Source organism: Ochotona curzoniae, unplaced genomic scaffold, assembly GCF_017591425.1.
Source record: "Ochotona curzoniae isolate NIBS_2020 unplaced genomic scaffold, NIBS_Ocur_1.0 scaffold_4701, whole genome shotgun sequence".
Lineage (NCBI taxonomy): Eukaryota > Metazoa > Chordata > Mammalia > Lagomorpha > Ochotonidae > Ochotona > Ochotona curzoniae.
In genome coordinates, this window is record NW_024467122.1 from 58,498,930 (window position 1) to 58,518,091 (window position 19,162).

The window sequence follows — 19,162 nt, forward strand, 5'->3', positions numbered from 1 at the left end:
TATGGATGCCGGTTTGAGTTCTCAGATCCCCTACTTCCGGACAAGCTTCCTGAAAATGGTCTGGGAAAGCATCAGAAGTGGCCCAGATGCTCAACCCCTGAAACCAGAGAAGAGGCCCAGATGAAGCTCCCAGCTCCTGGCTTCCACCTGGCTCAGCCCTGGCTGTTGTAGTCATCTAGAGATTGAGCCAGCAGGGGGAAGATCACTTTCTTTCTCTACTTCCTTTCCTCCTCCCCTCCTTCTCTGTAATGAATAGACAGATAATCTTTAAAAAGTCACACAGACATAGCGGTGGGCACTGGTACAGCAATAAGATGTGGCTTAGGATATCTGCATCCCATATTGCTATGCTTGAATTCAATTCCTGATTCTGCTCCCAATCCCAGCCTCTTGCTCATGCATACTCTTGGAGGAAGCAGTGATGGCTCAAGTAATCCCTGCCAACTCAATGTGAAGCTCTTTTTAGCTTCAACCTGGCCGAGCCCCAATGCAGTGGTCATTTAGGGCGTGAGCCAAGGACAGAAGATCTCTGTCTCCCTTCCTCCTCTCTTTCTCTGCCATTCAAATAGTTAAAAGTTTAATATCAAAATGAGTATCTCCATCTACAAAGACTTCACAATCCTAGAGAATAAATGCAAGCAAGGAAGAGTTTCATAGTACGATGGGATTGGAACTACCATAATGGAGATGATATCTAAGAAGACACGTTACCAGATGTGTATGTAACATCTGTTACTAGAAGAGTTGGCCAGAGAAAAGCAGTTAGTCCATCTTAGCAGAATCTACACAACAAAGGGGGCAAGGTAGCTTGGCAAATCAATGGGTTGAATGTGGAGAAGAAATTGTCAGAAATACAAGACTGACAATCTTCCAGGTGTGGAAAAGCACAGAAAGGTATTTGGCCTGTTCCTAAAGACAATGGGGGAGTACTGAAGGACTTAAGCAGGGGCACCACCCTTCACAGCTCTAACTTTTGTGTGCATCAGAGGTTAGAATCCATATTCTTTACTGTCAGTTTAAGATCTTCCTTTGGAAAATATAGCTTTTTGGCAGTCATCTCTCTGATAATGTTAAAATATAATGCTTTTTAGAAAAAAAAAAGTGTAAAAAACTGAAATAGAACGAACTACAGGTATTGAACATACAGGTATTGTGCAGCTGTCTGAATCTCTGGAGGCGAATCCAACATTGCCTAAGTGAAGGATCCCAGCAAGTATTCGGAAAATTCCCATTTGGTAAGATTCACTAATGCCTGCAACAACAGAGCAAATACACAAGCGATTAATTTCAGAATACCAACTAAACAATCTTAGCAGTTTTAAGCATCTTGTCAATTCTTTAATTATTGCCAGATGGTGCACACATTTTAATGTGTCATGGCTAACCACACTTTCATCTTTGTGGACATGAACACATTAGGTCGTTTAGTACCATGATGCATGACAGACCTGGCGTGAGGCCTGGCTCTGCTAACTGCCAGCCATCCCACCTGTGCAAGTGACTTCACTCTCCTATGCTTCCATTTCTTCATTTGAGATATGGAGTTAATGGTGACCACTCTAAACGAAGTTTGTGAGAATCGCATGAGATAACGCAAATACTACTCTTGACATACCATGTGACAGAGGCATGATCATCACCACAGCCAAACCCTGGATTTCAGCACGTTGTAACACTGTCACCATCTCTGCTCGTTGCAGCTGTGCCCTGGCCTCATAAACAGGCATCCACATGGGTCATTTGGGCAGCATTTGAAGAATAAAATAGAATGAGAAACCTGCAGAGCCTAGGCCTTCACCTGATCTGGCTTCATTCTTTCCATAGCATTTCAGAAGAGTAGACTTTCTTACATGGAAATAGTAGTAAAGTTATTTCCAAGTACATATCCTTACAAAGAATAATTAGGAGTCAACCTTATAAGGAATGTTTTTTTCATCTCCGATAATATGGTTTTTGTAAATGCCTAAGTATCTGTCTACAAAGAGACTTAGGTCTAGAAAGAATGTTTTTCAAATGTTGAAATGCATAGAGATCACTAGTAGATCTTGTTAAGATGCAGAGTTTAGGTTTCCAGCAAGCCCCACAGTACCCATGGACCACAGTGGTGATGATCAATGCTTTTAAATTAAATTAATTCATCTGAGAGGACTGCTCAACATTGCAACACATGAATTTGGGCTTGTTAATACTTATATTCTAAGGATTCTTTTAAAAATAATTCACATCTCTTTGGAAGTTGGGAACTACAGTTTCAAAAATTAATACAGTCACAAGTAGATTCAGCAAGAAACAGGAGAGTGATCTCTGAGCTTTTATAAAAATTCTGCCACAAAGTGCATATGACAGACTGCTCTGCCACCCAGCCACGTTGCCTAGCCATAAAAGAACCAAATAAACAGAACAACAGACTCTCTCCTGCCAGGTATGAGCTGCACAAGAACCCATTTCACTTAGGTTTAGAGTCCATAGTTTTGTTAAATTTTAAACAAATAATTACATCTAATCCTACCTCTCCAGATGCCCATAATGTGTTTTAGAACAGCTTTACTCAGGGATAATCACATATAACACAATTCACCATTTTAGTGTGTGATTCAATGACTTTTAGTAAATTTACCATCACAGCAATCTAATTTTAGAACAAGTCAGTGTCCCTGAAAAGATTCCCTGTGGCCATTTACCATGTAAACATTGTCTATAAGGAATACTAGGTCCCCACGCAGTACCCAACACTTCACACAAATCAACTGACGTTCCAAAGAAAGGCTGCCTGAGTCAGAAAGCATTGCTGGTAGGAGCTGGAACGAAATGTCATTACCTAGCAACGTGCAGGCCTGCCTCGTGTGTGCCATCTCCTTGGCATCATCCACTCCTTCTATCACAGGGCTGCCGCCTTGACTGGTATAATGAAAGTTATTTGCATTTCCTGCATTGAGGGAAAAGAAAAGTTTTACAGTCTCCGAAAAATCACTGACTTGTATCCCAATGTCCACTTTCTGAAGCAGTACCAACATAAATGTCCACGGTTTGCAGGTTGAATACCTATGTTTTTCAATTATATTTTATCACTAAACGAGAAGTTAAATAGTGAAGTGGAATGCTGCAGTTTATTTAACTGTGAAATGGACAGGTTCTTTCTAAAGGCTCTGTTAGGATATTTTCCTTAAACATTTTACTCCTCTTGACAGAAACTCTTTATGCAAAAAGGGGTTGTTTTTTTCTTTTTCTTTTTTAATCCAGGCAAAGTTCAAGTACATGCAAAAGTAGAGACTAGTATAACCAAACTCTCTCTAACCATCCGTGTTAAACAAGTATCACCACAAGTCCAAACCTGTCCCATTTATAGCCATTCTGTCTTCCCCACCCCTGCGGCTACACCACCTCGTACACTGCAGGACTTGTACATTTCATGTATCAAGGTTTCAGTATGAAATACACTCCTTTTGAATAAGCAAGTTTGAGAATTCAAACATTAACAGAAGACAACACCAGCAAAATAAAGCTAACCCCAGTTTCATACCTAATCGCAACATTTTAAATTCAGGTATGTTTGCGGAGGCACAAAGTTGATAGAAGATATGATAGTTTCTCTCCTCTTCTGCCTTTGAAATAAGAAGAGTTTTTAATTATGGCATTTTAAAATTCACAAATCTTATCACAAAATAAAAGTTCAATGTGTAGTTATCTCATTTGGTAAGATAGATTGTACTTTCCCAAAGTTCTTAATATTGATGAGTGACTTTATGACTTATAGCTTATGCACATATGTGTAGGTATGTATGTGTTGGTGATATTCAACATATCTACTGCTGATGATTTTTGAACTGGTGAACAACATGGAAACAGCTATAAGATGTGAGTGTTTTGGGAATAATGTAAACCTTTTGCTTTTTTTTTAATACTCAATACTGCTTTCCAATGATACCTCTTAAATTCTTCTTAACAATGCAAATGATAAAGAATAACTATATCTTTGTTTTATTTTACAGTTGACTATCTACTTTTTGTATATGAAATCCACAAAACACTGTATCATATACATCATGATAGCTTATTGCAAAATAAATATTTTATAAAATAGAAAATAAGGCATTTATAATTCTAAAATCACGCCGCAGTCTTTCTCCACATATACCTAAAAAAGCAGTTGCAATAATGTTCAGGATGGGTGCTGTAGTACAATGGATTAAGCCATTGCTTGGGATGCCCACATTCCATACTGGAGTACCAATTCAAACCTTAGATACCCCAGTTGGGATCCAGCTTCCTGCTGATGCATGCTGGAAGGCAGCAGGTAACAGCACAGGTGCTTGGGTTTGTGTCACTCACATGGGACAGCCACACTGGGTTCTAGGTTGCTGGTTTGTCTGACATGACCTGGCCGTGGCTGTTGCAGTTATTTGGGGAGTGAACCAGTGAAACAAACTCTCTTTCTCTCTCTCTCTCTCCTTTAATTTCCTTCTCCTTCTCCCTTAGCTGCTTTGCTTTCAAAGAGATTAAAATAAGCATTTTTGAAGACACTGCTCATATTAAACTAAATTGCAAATTTAGTTTATATATTCTATCATCATATCCTTGAAGTCTGCACTGTTTTTGGTTAGATAAAGAAAAGTATTAATAAAGCTGTCTGTCAGATTTGATGCCTAAAGAGGGCTGATATCTGTCAAAGATAACATATTACAGGAATAGAAGATATTGAACAATTACCAATTTATTAATAATCCAAAGTAACAAGTAATTCAGCACATAGAAATGTAGACAAGCAAGTGGGTATGCACACATGCTCAGGTGTTCTTGTACATAAAGGAAAATATCTTGTACATAAAGGAAAATTTCTGACTATATGATTCATTTCACATAATCAGAAGACTATGTGAAAACCTAAGACCGAGGAACAACTAGAATTGTTTCAGTGTCTCTAGATAAAATAATAAGGATTAGGCCCTACCATTTTGTATTAAGCATCTCTAGCCTTTGGCCAACATACTAGGAACAGCTTTTCCTACCGACTTCATCTTTTCTTGTTTACCAATGAATCAAATCTCTACTGTTGGGATTTGATTTTCTCTCAGGTTTAACTGCACACAGTTTTTCTTCTGGCTATACTACATACTTCAGAAAAAAAAAAAACTACAGAAGTATAACACTGCTCTTTGCGTATCCAGATATTGGAATAACAGTGGCAGATGACTACTGTCTCATTATTTTAATCAAGCACTACATTTGAGGTGGCCAAAACAACTCCAAAAGCAAAGTCAAGGTAGTGGCAGTCTGCTCAAAGCCACAACTTGTGGTATTTCCCAGACACTTTGAAAACAATAATCAAAGACTCTGGCCAATGGAAGCTGTGAACCCACTTCATGGTGCTGTTAAGGGTATCTGACCCTCAGTGCAGTGTACATCCAGTTAAAAGGCCACTGAAACCCCACATCTCAAGCCTGAGGAGTGCAGTGCATCACCAGGGGCTCTATAATGCAAGTTTTCCAATGATAAACCTCTTAGTACGCCTGCTAATGCATAAACGTATCCCAGCTAGTGAGGTAAGTGTATGGTATTTTGTACTTCTACCAAAAAGGACTAGCGGCATTATGTACAAACACAATCCACACTGATGCAGCAGCAGCTGAATGAGGATTCTGACAGCAGTTCACAAGTAGGTTTTGAAGTGTTTTTTTTTTTTAATCTTGGCTATTCCATCTAAATTGTGCCATATTCTGAGTGAGGAGGAGGAAGAAGAGAGGACAAGATATTTTTTTGTTTGTTTACGTTCAAAGCACAATTCACTAAAGGGATAGAGGAATACTTTTTCCATCAACTGGAAAACATGAGAAGCAAGACTAAACTAATAATATCTGAAGTTTTCCAATAAGCACCTGTAGAAAAATGTTATAATTATGAAACCTAACTCAATGCCTAGTCCCAAGGACTGTTAGTCTAGAGGCCATTTCACATGTTCAATCCAGGTGTGGTTAATAGTAGAGAACATACCCAAGGGGATCTGGAACAAAGTGAAAACCAGTAACTGCAATTATATGATAATTTAATACAAGAAGACATGTGTACCTGCCCAGCTTACCTGGAACACCACTCTGGATTTCTCTAAAAGGTAAGTTCTCATATTGGCACCAATAATCCGATATCTCTTGTCAAAACCAATTTCAATATATTTCCCAAAACGACTGCTATTATCATTCCTGGTTGTTTTAGCATTTCCAATTGACTAGGAGGCAAAAGAGAAAGTAAGCTTGTAGAAGTACAATCAATGACATGACACAGAGTTTGGGAAGAAAAAGAACAAAGCAGAATACAATTCCTTGGAACATATTCTTTTAAGAACATAATGAGTTTAACACCGCAAGCACAGGAGTTTGTCTTATCTGCTACACAACTACACAGAAATATTCTCATAGGTATTATTTGTCTTGTTATTTTCACAAAAATTATTTTCAGCAACAGCAAACCTGAGCCCAGCAGATACAACATTTTCACACACCATTTGGCATCTTATCTGGTGCTATTTGGCATCTTATCTGGTGCTATTTGGAGTCCTGGCTACTCTACTTTTGATCCATCTCCCTGCTAATGCACCTTGGAAAGCAAAGGAAGATGACCCAATTTCTCGAGCCTCTGCACCCATGTGAGAGGCTCCTGGCTGTGGTCTGGCCCCTTGCAGCCATTTGAGAAATGAATCAGTGGATGGAAGATCTCTCCCCCTGTTTCACCCCCATGCTCTCTGCCATTCTGTCTTTCAAATAAATAACACATTTAAAAAGATTTATTTACTTTAGAGAAGGAAAGACAGAAAGATCTTCCATCTTAGTTCACTCCCCAAATGGCTACAACTACTGGACCTGAGCTGATCTGAAGTCAGAAGCCAAAACTTCTTCCAGGTCTCCCATACAGATGCATGACCCCAAGGCTTTGGGCCATCCTCAACTGCTTTCCCAGGCCGCAGGCAGGGAGCTGGATGGGAAACAGCAGCTGAGACACAAACCAGCTCTCATCTAGGATCCCAGCGTTTGCAAGGTGAGGATTAGCCAATTAAGCCATCATGCCAGGCTCCAATAAATGAATATTTTAAAAATGTTTGATTCCTTGAAAAAATTAGTGTTTTATGTAAATAAGATGGTTAGCACATATTAGCACTTTTCTGAAATTTTGTTCTGGCATTCAGGATCTCTTTAGCCGGAAGATTGCATCATCTGATTCTGTGGAAACAAGTGTCTAGTGGAACTGCTTATTAGCACATGAATTAGTATTATACAATCAGTTGAAATAGCATTTTCTGAAACCAGAGGAAATAGAATTTGGCTTTGCATTCTGTTATTCACAACTACCTTGGAAAACATCTGTTTCAGGGTGCAGAGAATATAACTTTCTACTAAATTTTTATATATCCTTAAAACTTAAAGTGGCATATATCTTAGTTGTGATTCAGGTAACATACTGCTATACATTTTTCTTTTAATGGAAAGCAAAAAAGATAAGAGTAGTAATATAGCAAGTGTTCACACAATCCATGTATTAAAGTCTGATAAAGTAATTTCATAAAAGATTAATAACTTTCAGGTGGGCAAAGTCTACTCAAGTTAACACAATAAAAATCTAAAAGATAAAATAGTAGTAATGGGGCCTGTGCCATGGTATAGTAGGCTAAACTTCCACCTATGCTGCTGACATCCCACATGGGTGACAGTTTGAGTCCTGGCTGTTCCACTTTCAATCCAGCACCCTGCTTATGGCCTGGGAAAGCAGCAGAAGATGGCTCAAGTTCTTGGACCCCTGCACCCATGTGGGAGACCCAGAAGAAGCTTCTGTCTCCTGGCTTCAGATTGGCTCAGCTCTGGCTATTGAGGCCATTTGGTTAGTAAAGCAGTAGTTGGAAGGCATTCAAATAAAAATAAAATGGGTATTTAAAAAACACAAGAATGAACACATTATATTCTCTGATCAAGCAAAGAAAATGTCTCTTTTATGCAATAGAGGGCAGCTACTCTATTTTGTTTTGTAATTGAACACACTGCTATATTTTAAATTAGTGTTTTTTAAATGATTTTCAAGAACAATAAAGATTATTGGAATCTCTTCCCAGCAAAATTATAGGGCTCTCATATACCCTGAGCTGATTTAACTATTCATTTATATATTTTTATTTTTAATATTATAAATATCATAACAAAGTCTGTATACATCCCCACAATTTTTATGTCTTTTAGAAAATGAAATTAGATACAAACATGGAATTATCTCCCAACACAAGGCACTCTATCAAGAACAGAAGACCATGCAGTAGAAGTAGCAGCAAGAGGGGTATGTGCTAGATGCTGGTCATTGTCTCAGCGCTTTCCTGCCAATAACCAAGCAAGCTGGGGAAGGGCGATCCACAGTTACTTCTACTTCCCACTCAGCCCACCTCCCGGATGCCACCTCTCCTCAACCTCTCAGACTGGAGACAAGAGGGGACAATTTACCAAAACAATACAATTCTGTGAGAAGGGCAGGCAGTAGGCTAGCGTTAAAGTCAATCTTCTCATCACTGAGCAAAAAGTGCTTCTCCATGGAACAGATAAAACAGAAGACTACAAACCTGGGCATCAGAAGAGTCCCTACCACCAATATGCTATCAGTTATGTCTCCAAGAAGCATTTAGTGAACTCAACCACAAATGAACAAGGATGGTTGAGCTCTAGGGTTCAACAGAAGGAAGAAAGATCAGGAAGATGCATGTGGCCCAGCTGTCAGAACACCCACATACCACCAGCAAGTGCCTGGGTCTCATCCCCAGTTCTGCTCTTTACTCCAACTTCTTGCTGTTACGCACACTCTAGGAGGCAGCAAGAATGTCTGAAGGAACTGGGTTCCTGCCATCCACCTGAGAGACCCAGATTGGGTTTCTAGCTGCCAGCTTTGGTTCTGTGAGAGCCACAGTGGGCACTGGGGAGTGAACCAGCAGTACAAGTTAGTTTTTGGATCAGAAGCAGTATAGTTGGGACTCAACACTTTTCACTTCAAAATGGGATGCAGGTGAACCAAGTGGTGGCTACACCACAACACTCAGTCCATAATTAATTAATATTTTTAAATCACCTTACTTTGGGGATGGCATAACGGTATGGCAGGAGCATCTTTGCCAGTGATGCTGGCATCACATAGGAGTGCCAGTTTAGGCATCAACGGTTCCATTTTCTATCCAGCTCTCTGCTAACATGTCTGGGAATTCAGGGGAAGAGGGCCTATGTTTTAGGTCCCTGTCGTCTACTTGGGAGATCTAGTTAAAGTTCCTGGCTCCTTGCTTAGAACTGGACCAGTCCACAGTTGTTGTCACCATTTGCGGAGGGAATCAACAGATGGAAGGTTTCTATCTCTCCCTCTCTCTGTAACTCTGCCTTTCAAACAAATAAACACTTTAAACAATCACATTATTCTAAACAGTGTACCTGACACCAAAAGAAAGTTCTCTAGATGACCAATACCTTTTGTATCTTCCATCCAATTGCTTCTCCTGATTAACAAATACTAAATTCACAAGACACTTTAATGGGATTTTTCATTTCAAACAGTAAGAAACTGCTAAAGAAAGGAAGCTTTGTGATTTTGATCTTACTACTGATTTTAATGAATCATTGCACGAATTACTCTTCTTAATGGAGATAATAATCTTTAACTGCAGTTATTAAAAATAAAAGAACTATTCAGATACACAGTGCCTCCAAACCTTCCCTGTCCCTGTTTTATGGTGAAAATTTCCATGAGAAAAAGGAAATTTGATGGAAATATAACAAAAGTAGTAACTTTTCATACGTTGTTCTTATTTTGGAAAACGAGACCATTTTGAAGAGCAGAAGCTTCCTCTCTAACAGGATAATATGCAAATTCCCCTAACCAGTTAATGACGCAATAAACGTTTCAATAGATTGCCAGAGACTTGGACATTCCAGTTATAAGAAGGGGGAGCTCTGATATGCAGCTGTTTCTGAGGCAGGTCTAAGCTACCAGGCTTCTCAACTGCACCATTCTACACTCAGTTGTTACCTCTGTTTGCTTCTAGGAACTACACTTTTGTCACCATTATTCAGCCCGTATTCCAAACCTGCAAACTGAGATATCCTCTTTCATAGGTGTCAAAAATCATTTTTCAAACTCTTTAGCAGATCCCTTTTTCTTTTTCTGTTTATCCCAGTAATAGAGCAAATTCCTTATAAGTGATTGTTTATAAAGTAACATCTGTGTCCATTCAAAAATTTTTAACCTCATTTCTACTTACAGCTCAAATCTCCATTTGACATTGTGATTAAGATTCTACCTAGGATCGATAGCTTTATTCAAATAAATAAAAATTAAAAAAAAAACTAGTTAGGATGCTTTTCCAAAGACATCATATAATAGGTTATTAAACTTCTGGCATATTCTAAAGGTGCATTCCAGATATAGGTTATCCTCTAGACTTCTTCAAATCCTCTGTATGATGTAGAGCTGGGGGAGGTGAGACTCTCTAATGCCGTTGCATTAAGCCTTTGGGATATTCTAACATCAGGAACTAGAATGGTCTGAACTGTTGCTCAATATCAAGAACACACTGTCATGATTAAAACCAGTACCAACAACGGTAGGAGGCAAAGCCCTGCTTTCTTTCTGACCTCAAACCAAAAGATGCCTCTCAATTAACAGGAACATCCACTATCATATCTGTGATTTAAACTTGTTCAAAATTTTAAAATTTGATTAAGATCTTCACTGTTCTCTTTCAGCACAACCATCTGCTCCTTCCTGACCATGCCATTAAAAAAAAAAAGATTCTCATTTTCTTTCAATAGAACGCTCAGCACAGAATGCCTCTCAACTCCCCCCACCTAGCTTCTGCGGATCCCAAGAATCGCTGTGTTGCTGTAAAAGGCAGCTCTATAGACAAGAGGTCACGGCACTCTCTTGTGAAGTGTCACACACAGCACTGCAAAGCAGGCACAATTACCTCCAGACAGATTATTGCAAAACCACAGGTGCATTATTGTACCACAGGTGCATCAGGCCAGTTTTAACTCCATCTGTGTTTGGATGACAAATAGGGCTTGACGGGGGGAGAAAAGACAGGAATAAAACAATATTCATCTGTGTTGTTAACAAGAAAGTTTCGTTTTTGCATATCCCAACTGATTTCTCTCCATTTAATTAGATGTATTTTCTCTCTATCTAATGAGACTTACTGTAAGACTACCACTTTGGTAAAGTCCTATTAATATACAAATAGTCCTCTAGTTAGAATTCTTAACATCTTCCAGGTCTCCCACAACCAATTTCATTTTGTTTGACACACGCATTTCTACTCTGTTTGTGTATTCAACTTTTGAAAGTGCACCCATGAAGTTCTTTCCCTCTCAGGAATTTTCTCCAAGTTCCTGAATTTGTTATGCTAACCTACAGCTGTTTGATATGTTTGGCAGAAAGAGAAGTTTCTTAAGATCATAGGCTGTTTATAGCTCACATCTGGAAAAATTTTAAACTTAGAGTCAACAAGTTGGATAAGCATTGAGATGTGGGCAAAGGAATAATGAAGATGGTTCATGCTTCGGCATAGTGAATCGATGTTTTGGAAGGAATATAAATGTGAATTCGGGACTGATGGCAGATAAACAAGAAGCACTGACGATACAAGGAGCAGCAGATAGAAAAGCAACTAACAAGGATAGAAAAGCTTTAGAAGATGAGGCACTGCCGCCTGGTATTCAAAGGCAACAATTCAGTTTGTAAGTGAAGAATGCAAGGTTATAGGCTGATTCCTCTCTAGTAGTGCTTTACTCAAAACATCCACTTGAATGAATTTTCATTTTTTCCTAACAAAAAAAGTTTTCTATTCTTAGAGCCCGGGAGACAGATAGCTATCTGATACATGATTTACCAATTAATTTTTTTTTATCTTTCTTAACAAGAGAAATACACTAAGAAGGCCGAGGACGCTGTTTTCTTACCTCCATGATGGGGTTGGAGGCCAAGACCTTCTCTTCCACATTGGCCTCGCTGGCAGAACCACTGACGGTGGCAAAGTAGCGCATGGCGTACTTGGCAGAGACTGTTTTTCCTGCCCCAGACTCTCCGCTGACAATGATGGACTGATTGCGCTCATCTCTGGAAAACAAAGGAGAGTAACTGCTAGTGCTGTGCACTCCGGAATCTGACTCACTACTTCCTTCTGCTCCCATCAGCGAGGCACAGTGCGGCTCTGCTGCTACAAAGATGCAACAATGTGGAAAGCGAAAGAAGAATGAGGCTTCCCACCTACAATAACTACTTGCGAACTAAAAATGAACAGAGAGGAAAAAGGCAAAATCAAGCACTAAATCAAAGAACATCTTATCTAGAGATGAACCTACAATAATGTCTGAAATTTTGGGTGTGTTTATAACTCAAACATATTATTTTATTCCTAAGGACTTACTTGGCTATCTCATGGTACAGCTGTCAACCACATCAGAAGAGAAAGGAGATATTCTTTGGATTGAAACTGACAAAATTACTTGAAGTATTTTAAACTCCCCACTAACAGACCATCTATAAAGTGGTGTCTCCCACAATCTCCAGTTCCTACCAAATACCCTCAGTGCTATAGAAGAAACAGCCCATTTGCAGCTGATTTCATTCAAGCAGATCAGGCACAATTCATGCCTGAAGATGCAGTGTAGGTACAGGGACCACTGTGGGTGCACTTACAGACTTTGCTTCTTAGACCCCAGACTAATATTGGATCTTCAACACATTCACACAATGAGTTAAAAACTCTAAGGAAAATTTCCAAAACTTTCACTTTAATCGTATTTCTTTTTTTTTTTCAAGGTTTATTTATTTTTATTGAAAAGGCGGATATACAGAGAGAAGGAGAGACAGAGAGGAAGATCTTCTGTCCAATGGTTCACTCCCCAAGTGACCACAACAGCCGGAGCTGAGCTGATCCAAAGCCAGGAGCCAGGAACTTCTTCCAGGTCTTCCACATTGGTGCAGGGTCCCAAGTCCTCGACTGCTTTCCCAGGCCATAAGCAGGGAGCTGGATTGGAAGCAGGGCTGCTGGGATTAGAACTGGTGCCCATATAAAATCCTGGCGTGTGCAAGGCAAGGACCTTAACCACTATGCTATCATACCAGGCCCTAATCGTATTTCTAATACCCAGCATTCACTCCACATCCTGACAAATCACAAATGTTTAATCAACATATAATAGTTATACAAGAATAGAACTTTGATAAATCTCTGCTTTGGCTACTAATTCTACTAGGATAGAAGTAGGAAATTTCCTTTTTTTTTCCTTTGAGATAAAATAAGCAGTAACTTTAATTCAGCAGAACAGCTGGACAAGCACATAAAAACAGAATTATCTGTGCCCTAATTTGCAAAGAAAATACATGACTTCAAGGGTAGTTGTGGAACTAGCCCTACAAGGTCACAGATAAGCATTGCAGGAGACGGTCATTCTATTTTTTTTTAAAAGGAGAGTTGCCTAACAAATATTTATTGAACATCTTCTCTGTGCTAAACATTGTGCTAAAAACTACAGATATAAGTGAAATAAGCAGTGATTAATGTCCTTGTTGTGCTTGTTGGTCTATCAGAAGATACAGACCAGTGGAGACAGACCGGTGAACCAGGATTATAATATGTGTGATGGGGCATTTGGAAGAAGAGTGGATTAAGGGGATTCCTAGAAATCTCATCTGATCATGCTAGTAAGAGAAGAAGGAAAAGGGAAGCAGAGAAGGAAGGGAACTTTCCAGCAAAAGCAGATTATAGAAATGAAGGCACAAAATCTTCTTTCTTATAATGTGGGGAAGAACCCCAGCTGTAGGCAATTACCTAGGTTGCCTTGTACCTAGGCAAGAAATTAGAATTTTACCTAACTATCACAGGATGCCATTCCAGAGTTTTACACAGGGAGGAACAAAGCCATCCACTAGTAAAATTGTTCTGGAAGTAATCTGGACATGGATGCAAGAAATCCACATGTAATATTATGAAAATGCAAACAACATTGTAGTTGTCAGCCCTGGGAGAGGGAGATAGATTTGAGACATATCAAAGCAGTACAATCAACAGTACTTGACAATAAATATCCAGAGTACAAACTGAGGACTTCTCTAAAGAAAAATTTCCTTTTTCATTGAGAGTTGTCTTATTTTTCAGTCCCTGAAAAACATAGAGGTACTACCCAGTTCCGTGCCTGATTAAATATATTCACATCAAACTACCAGGGCCACACAGTAGCCTGTTCCTCACTTAGGCTCCTGTATTGCAGGGACAGTTAGCAGGACCAACATGACACTCTAAGAAATGACTATCTCCTATGGAACAAGCTCGCATGTTATTCCTGTTTCTATGGAACACCCTTCAATCTCATGTTTGTATCATCTCTTGTATTTGAGTTTCTACAAGGAACCGCATACTCCCATTGTCACTGTTTGCTCATGGCTAGTTTAAGATAGACCACGTCAGTAAAATAGTTTTCATTATATTGCCAAGGTCTTTTTTAAAAAGTTATTTAAATAACTTAAAGATATATTAAACACCCTAACTTTTCAACACATTAATCAAGGGTCAGTATCAACTGTCTTTGGATTCCCTTCCAGGAAATGGTCAGAGAAAAGAACTTCCCTCATTGCCACCTGATTAATCCATGTCACTACACCCCAGGTGATAACTTGACAAAATTCCCACCCCCACAGCTCTTCCATTAAAAAAATATATTAATGGTAACTGCTATTCTAAACTGTACTGCCTTTGAAAAGCTAGTGTAAGTCCCAAAGACAAACTATTTTATCAAGAAAAAATCTAAACATTTGAGTGTTAATAGTTATTTCTTATAATATGAGGAAGAACCCCAGCTGTAGGCAAGTGTTACACTACACTGTTGAACCTAGGCAAGTTTTACACTGCCTGGGTAAAAAAGTAAGTAATAGTTTGAGGGTATTTGGGGTCTGGCTAATGCCAAGTTTGTGCTAACTATACCAGTGTGGCAGAATAGTTGCCTATTCTATTTATTTGTTTATTTTAAAGATATATGAGGAAGGCAGAGGATGCCACCTTGGTGACCAGGCAGGAGTACTATAGATAGCCCTAGGAAAAGGGTCTGAAGACACACTGAAATGGGAGCAGCTGAAGGCATGTTTGCAGGGAAGTAACAAGATATGTGGTCTGACCTTGAAGACTTCTGTAATCTTCCACAGACTGAGTCCCTGCACTTGCACATGGGCAAGGGAGCTCAGACAGAGGGTTTAGAGCTGGGGGTAGGGAGGTGGAGAACCAGAGGACATGCTAGGCTCAGGCCAAGGCACCCACATGGGAGACATGGGCTGGGCTAAATAACATCACACACTGCCCACTGGCACATGCAAAAACTGGGGATATGCCTGGCTAGCGCAGGCCACAGTATCCACTTACAAATGTGGGAGCAGGAGATGGGCCATGTCAGGCTGGGCCACAGCATCCAAAGGCACATGTGAGATCTGGGGCTGGGAGTAGGCCTGGTAGGGAAACATGGGGAACTCTCCCGCTAGATTGAATCTCTGTTGGTAAGCAAGAAAGCTGGGTTGAGCTGTGGGCTGGGCTGGGACAGTCAACAGCACAAAATGACATGAGCAAGAGCCCAGATGGGACACAGACCAGGTTGAGTTGGATAGTAACATCCACCAGTTCACGAGGTCTGGGGGTGGGTCAAGCCTGGCTAGGCAGCAGCATCCACTGACAAGTGACAGGAGTTGGGCGTCAGTCATGACAGGTCCGAGATCTGGGACTGGGAGTAGGCCTGATAGAAGAACTGGGGACACTCCCTTGCTTGGTTTCAGCTCCTGCTGGTGAACATGAGAACTAGGGCTGGGGATGGGTTAGGCTGGTCAAAGCAGAATCATCAGCCAGCATGTATGTAGGCCAGGTCTGGGGGTGGGTCAGGCTGAGCTAAGCTGCAGTGCCCATGGGTATACACAAGAGCCAGATGAGATATGATGGACTAGGCTGGGTTGCAGCACATACAAAAACTGGGGGTAGGAGGGAGTGGTTGGGGGATTGCCTGATTAGGCTCCAGCACCCGCTGGTGTGTGAGGACTAGGTTTGTGGTGGGCTGGACTGGGTTAGGCCACAGAACCCATCAGTTCACGTGAGCAGTGAGGCCAGGGCAGAAATGACAAGATAGCTGCATTCACCACTATGTGCATTGGCTTGTGCAGGTGATGGAATGAATCTGAGCTTGCACTGGCTGGCACACATGAGAGTCAAGCCTGAAGTTACCCCAGCTGAGATTTCTTGGAGGACACCCCGACTAGACCACTGGACTGAAACTTTGGTCACAGGGAAAAAAACAAGATATGTGGTCTGACTTTGAATTGCATGTGTAAGGACTGGGACTCTTCAGTTGCTGATGCCTGTGCAGTGGGCAACATACCCAGATGCACAACAGGGAACATGACTGCCAGATAATCTAGGCCAGCAAAGGATGCTGAGTGCCTCCTCAGAGGATGGAAAGCAGAACAGGCTGTAACACTCTCCTGGTCAAGCTTTACAAAATATTCCTAGGCCTGTGGATGCACTAAAAGTGCATCTATTGGTCAGCCAATAGATGGAGGAGAGATTTTTTTTTTAACACTGATGCAATGAAATAGACGATGTCTCAGAACTACCAAAGCCACTCAAGTAACATGTTCAAAGTACTCTTCCCCACATCAGGGTCTCTAAGGTGTCATCAAATGACCATTCCCCCATCCCTGGGTGCTTATGGAGTTTGATAGCAAGGAGTAGCTGCCTTCTGTCCCTGCCCCACCCCATCACTCTCTGCAGACACAGAGGAAAAGAATAACTGAAACATTTGTCCTACCCACATTCCTCTATATCTTGACCTCCCTCGCCCTAATTGGAGACCTAGATGGGCATGCATTCCTCTCAACTATGTAAACAATAGTATAAAGAAAAGAAAATGATTGCCACAGTCAGGCAGATGAACATCTCTGTCTCTCACAGTTGCTCCTCATGGATATGTGGTGAGACTACTCAATATTCAGCACAATTATTAACTGTAGCCACTGTGCTACATTTTTGCTCTCCCAAATCTCCTCCTGTTATACCCTTTGAACACCTCTGCATCTCATTCACTCCTTAATCCCTGGGCTACTCTATGAGTTTGATTTTTTCAAATTCTACATATAAGTAGATAATTGAATTGAACAGTTTCAATAAAGCCATAGTAATTACCAATCAAAAAAATATGAGGAAGAAGAAAAAAACCAGAAGTGATAAAACCAAGAACTACTCAAAGCAAATACACATTATTTGTACAATTACACATATATGCGCAATGATATCAAGCACCCAACAGACATATTTTCTTTTCCATGATATACAGATCCTAGATCCATATGATCAGCAATTTTCAAATGTTTTTTTAAGGGATCGTCATTGTATCTTTCACTTCCTTGGCTATCTGGAAGGCAAGTTTTCCTTTTCCTCCAAGCTAGATACAGGTTAAGCTTCCCTAATTCCAAAACCCCAAATCCCAAATGCTGCAAGGAAACTCAAAAAATATCAGAGTTCATAATATTTTTAATTTTTGGATTAGCAATGCTCAATCAGAAACTACACAAACATTCCAAAATCTGAAAAACTAAAAAATCTGACACATTTTCAGCTCTCAAGCATCTGGGATACTTTTATCTGGAGAGTGTTGAAATCTACAAATAAATCCTACTTTTCCATCATGCTCATATAAACCCCTCTGAAGGTTTATTTACTACAATTGATTGTAGTTTTGCACTATATGACTGCTCTGGAACACAGCCTTCTCCTTGTTAAAATTATATGGCACCTAAGCTCCCCTCAATTCCCAAGTACTAGAATCTAAAAGACTCGAAAGACAGAGAATCAAGATGGCAGAATAGGGTAAGGACACGTTTAAACAGATGGAGAAATATTAGCTACTGTAAACCAGAGAGGGCACATTCGAGGAAATAGAAGAGGACAGAACAACAGCAGAGGGGTACCTGGAGACTGACAGACACAAGAAAGCAGCAGACACAATGGTGTGGTGTTGCAGTGACTGATACCCCGGTGACATTCAGCGAGTGGCAATCCAAATTGCACTAGCAACTGAAACTCCACCAGCAACAAGGTGGGAAGGGACTTTCACTGGGAGCTCAGGTGGTGAACCCAGACAAAGAACTGTCCATCCTGCTGGTCTGTTTGATTTGACCAGGAGCAGAAAGAACAGCAGTTCCCAGGCTAGCAGTGCAGGAACAGGGTGGATTTCACAGCCCAGTCTGCTGCCTAGAGCCAAATTAGGTGCTATTTTGTTTAAGGAGGCAAGGGCTATGGACAGTATTGCATATGCACTGAGCTTGGAGTGATCTCATTTCTGGCTCAGCGAACTGCAACAACATAGCATCCTACAGGTTCCATCCAAGACAGGTCCAGGTAGCCCTCATACCTGACACTCAGCAGATTAAAAACTCTAGTAGTGCACATCAGGCGCCACTTTGTACAGTGTGGCAAGGGCTTTGAGACTGTGGGGACACTGCTGAGCTGCACATGTGCTGAGCTGGGAGGGAACTCACTGAGCTCAGTGCATTGCACTGGTCCCACAGGAAAAAAAAAATACCAACTACAGACAGCATTGTGTGGGTCAAATTAGGTCCATGTGGCCCTCAGACCTAACAGCCAACAGGTTCTGGCAAGAGCAGTACCACCAACAACTAGCTATATAGGACACCTGATGTCTCCCTAATCCTGGGACCTGCTCCAACCAGAAGAGGGAAAAAGGTTGTACAGACAATGGTGCAGCCTCAGAACAGTATCACAGAGTGGAGACTGATGATCCAGGAGCTGGGGTTACAGAGACCATGGTGGAAATCTAACATAAGAACCCAGACCTGGAACTTGCTCAAGGGAGTGGCACAAGTGACTACAAACAAAGAGCTGTATACCAACTGTATCTCCCATTTTCTTGATGTCCTCCTCAGTGAACTCTGAGGTTGGCAAAGGGTTTTGCTCCTTTGCAAAGGAATCTTCAGTAATATCTATTGTGCCTCTGTCTCTTCTTTTGGTCTTGGTCATTATACTTCTGGTTATCAGTCTTCTCCTTGGGGCAGATTTCTAAGCTGTGTCACCCACAGGTCTACAGAAGATGAAAGATCTTCCTCTTTG

General features: G+C 40.7%; 1 protein-coding gene across 1 annotated transcript in view; it reads right to left on the reverse strand.

Annotated features, from left to right (window-relative positions):
* MYO5A (myosin VA) overlaps positions 1-19,162 on the reverse strand; it is a 174,619-nt gene that overhangs the window by 84,493 nt on the left and 70,964 nt on the right. Inside the window, exons 5-9 of the mRNA XM_040969826.1 lie at positions 11,964-12,120; positions 6,077-6,220; positions 3,521-3,602; positions 2,819-2,926; positions 1,146-1,252 (exon numbers count right to left, since the gene is read on the reverse strand). Coding sequence (XP_040825760.1) covers positions 1,146-1,252; positions 2,819-2,926; positions 3,521-3,602; positions 6,077-6,220; positions 11,964-12,120 — 598 coding nt within the window. The remainder of the gene's footprint in view (positions 1-1,145; positions 1,253-2,818; positions 2,927-3,520; positions 3,603-6,076; positions 6,221-11,963; positions 12,121-19,162) is intronic.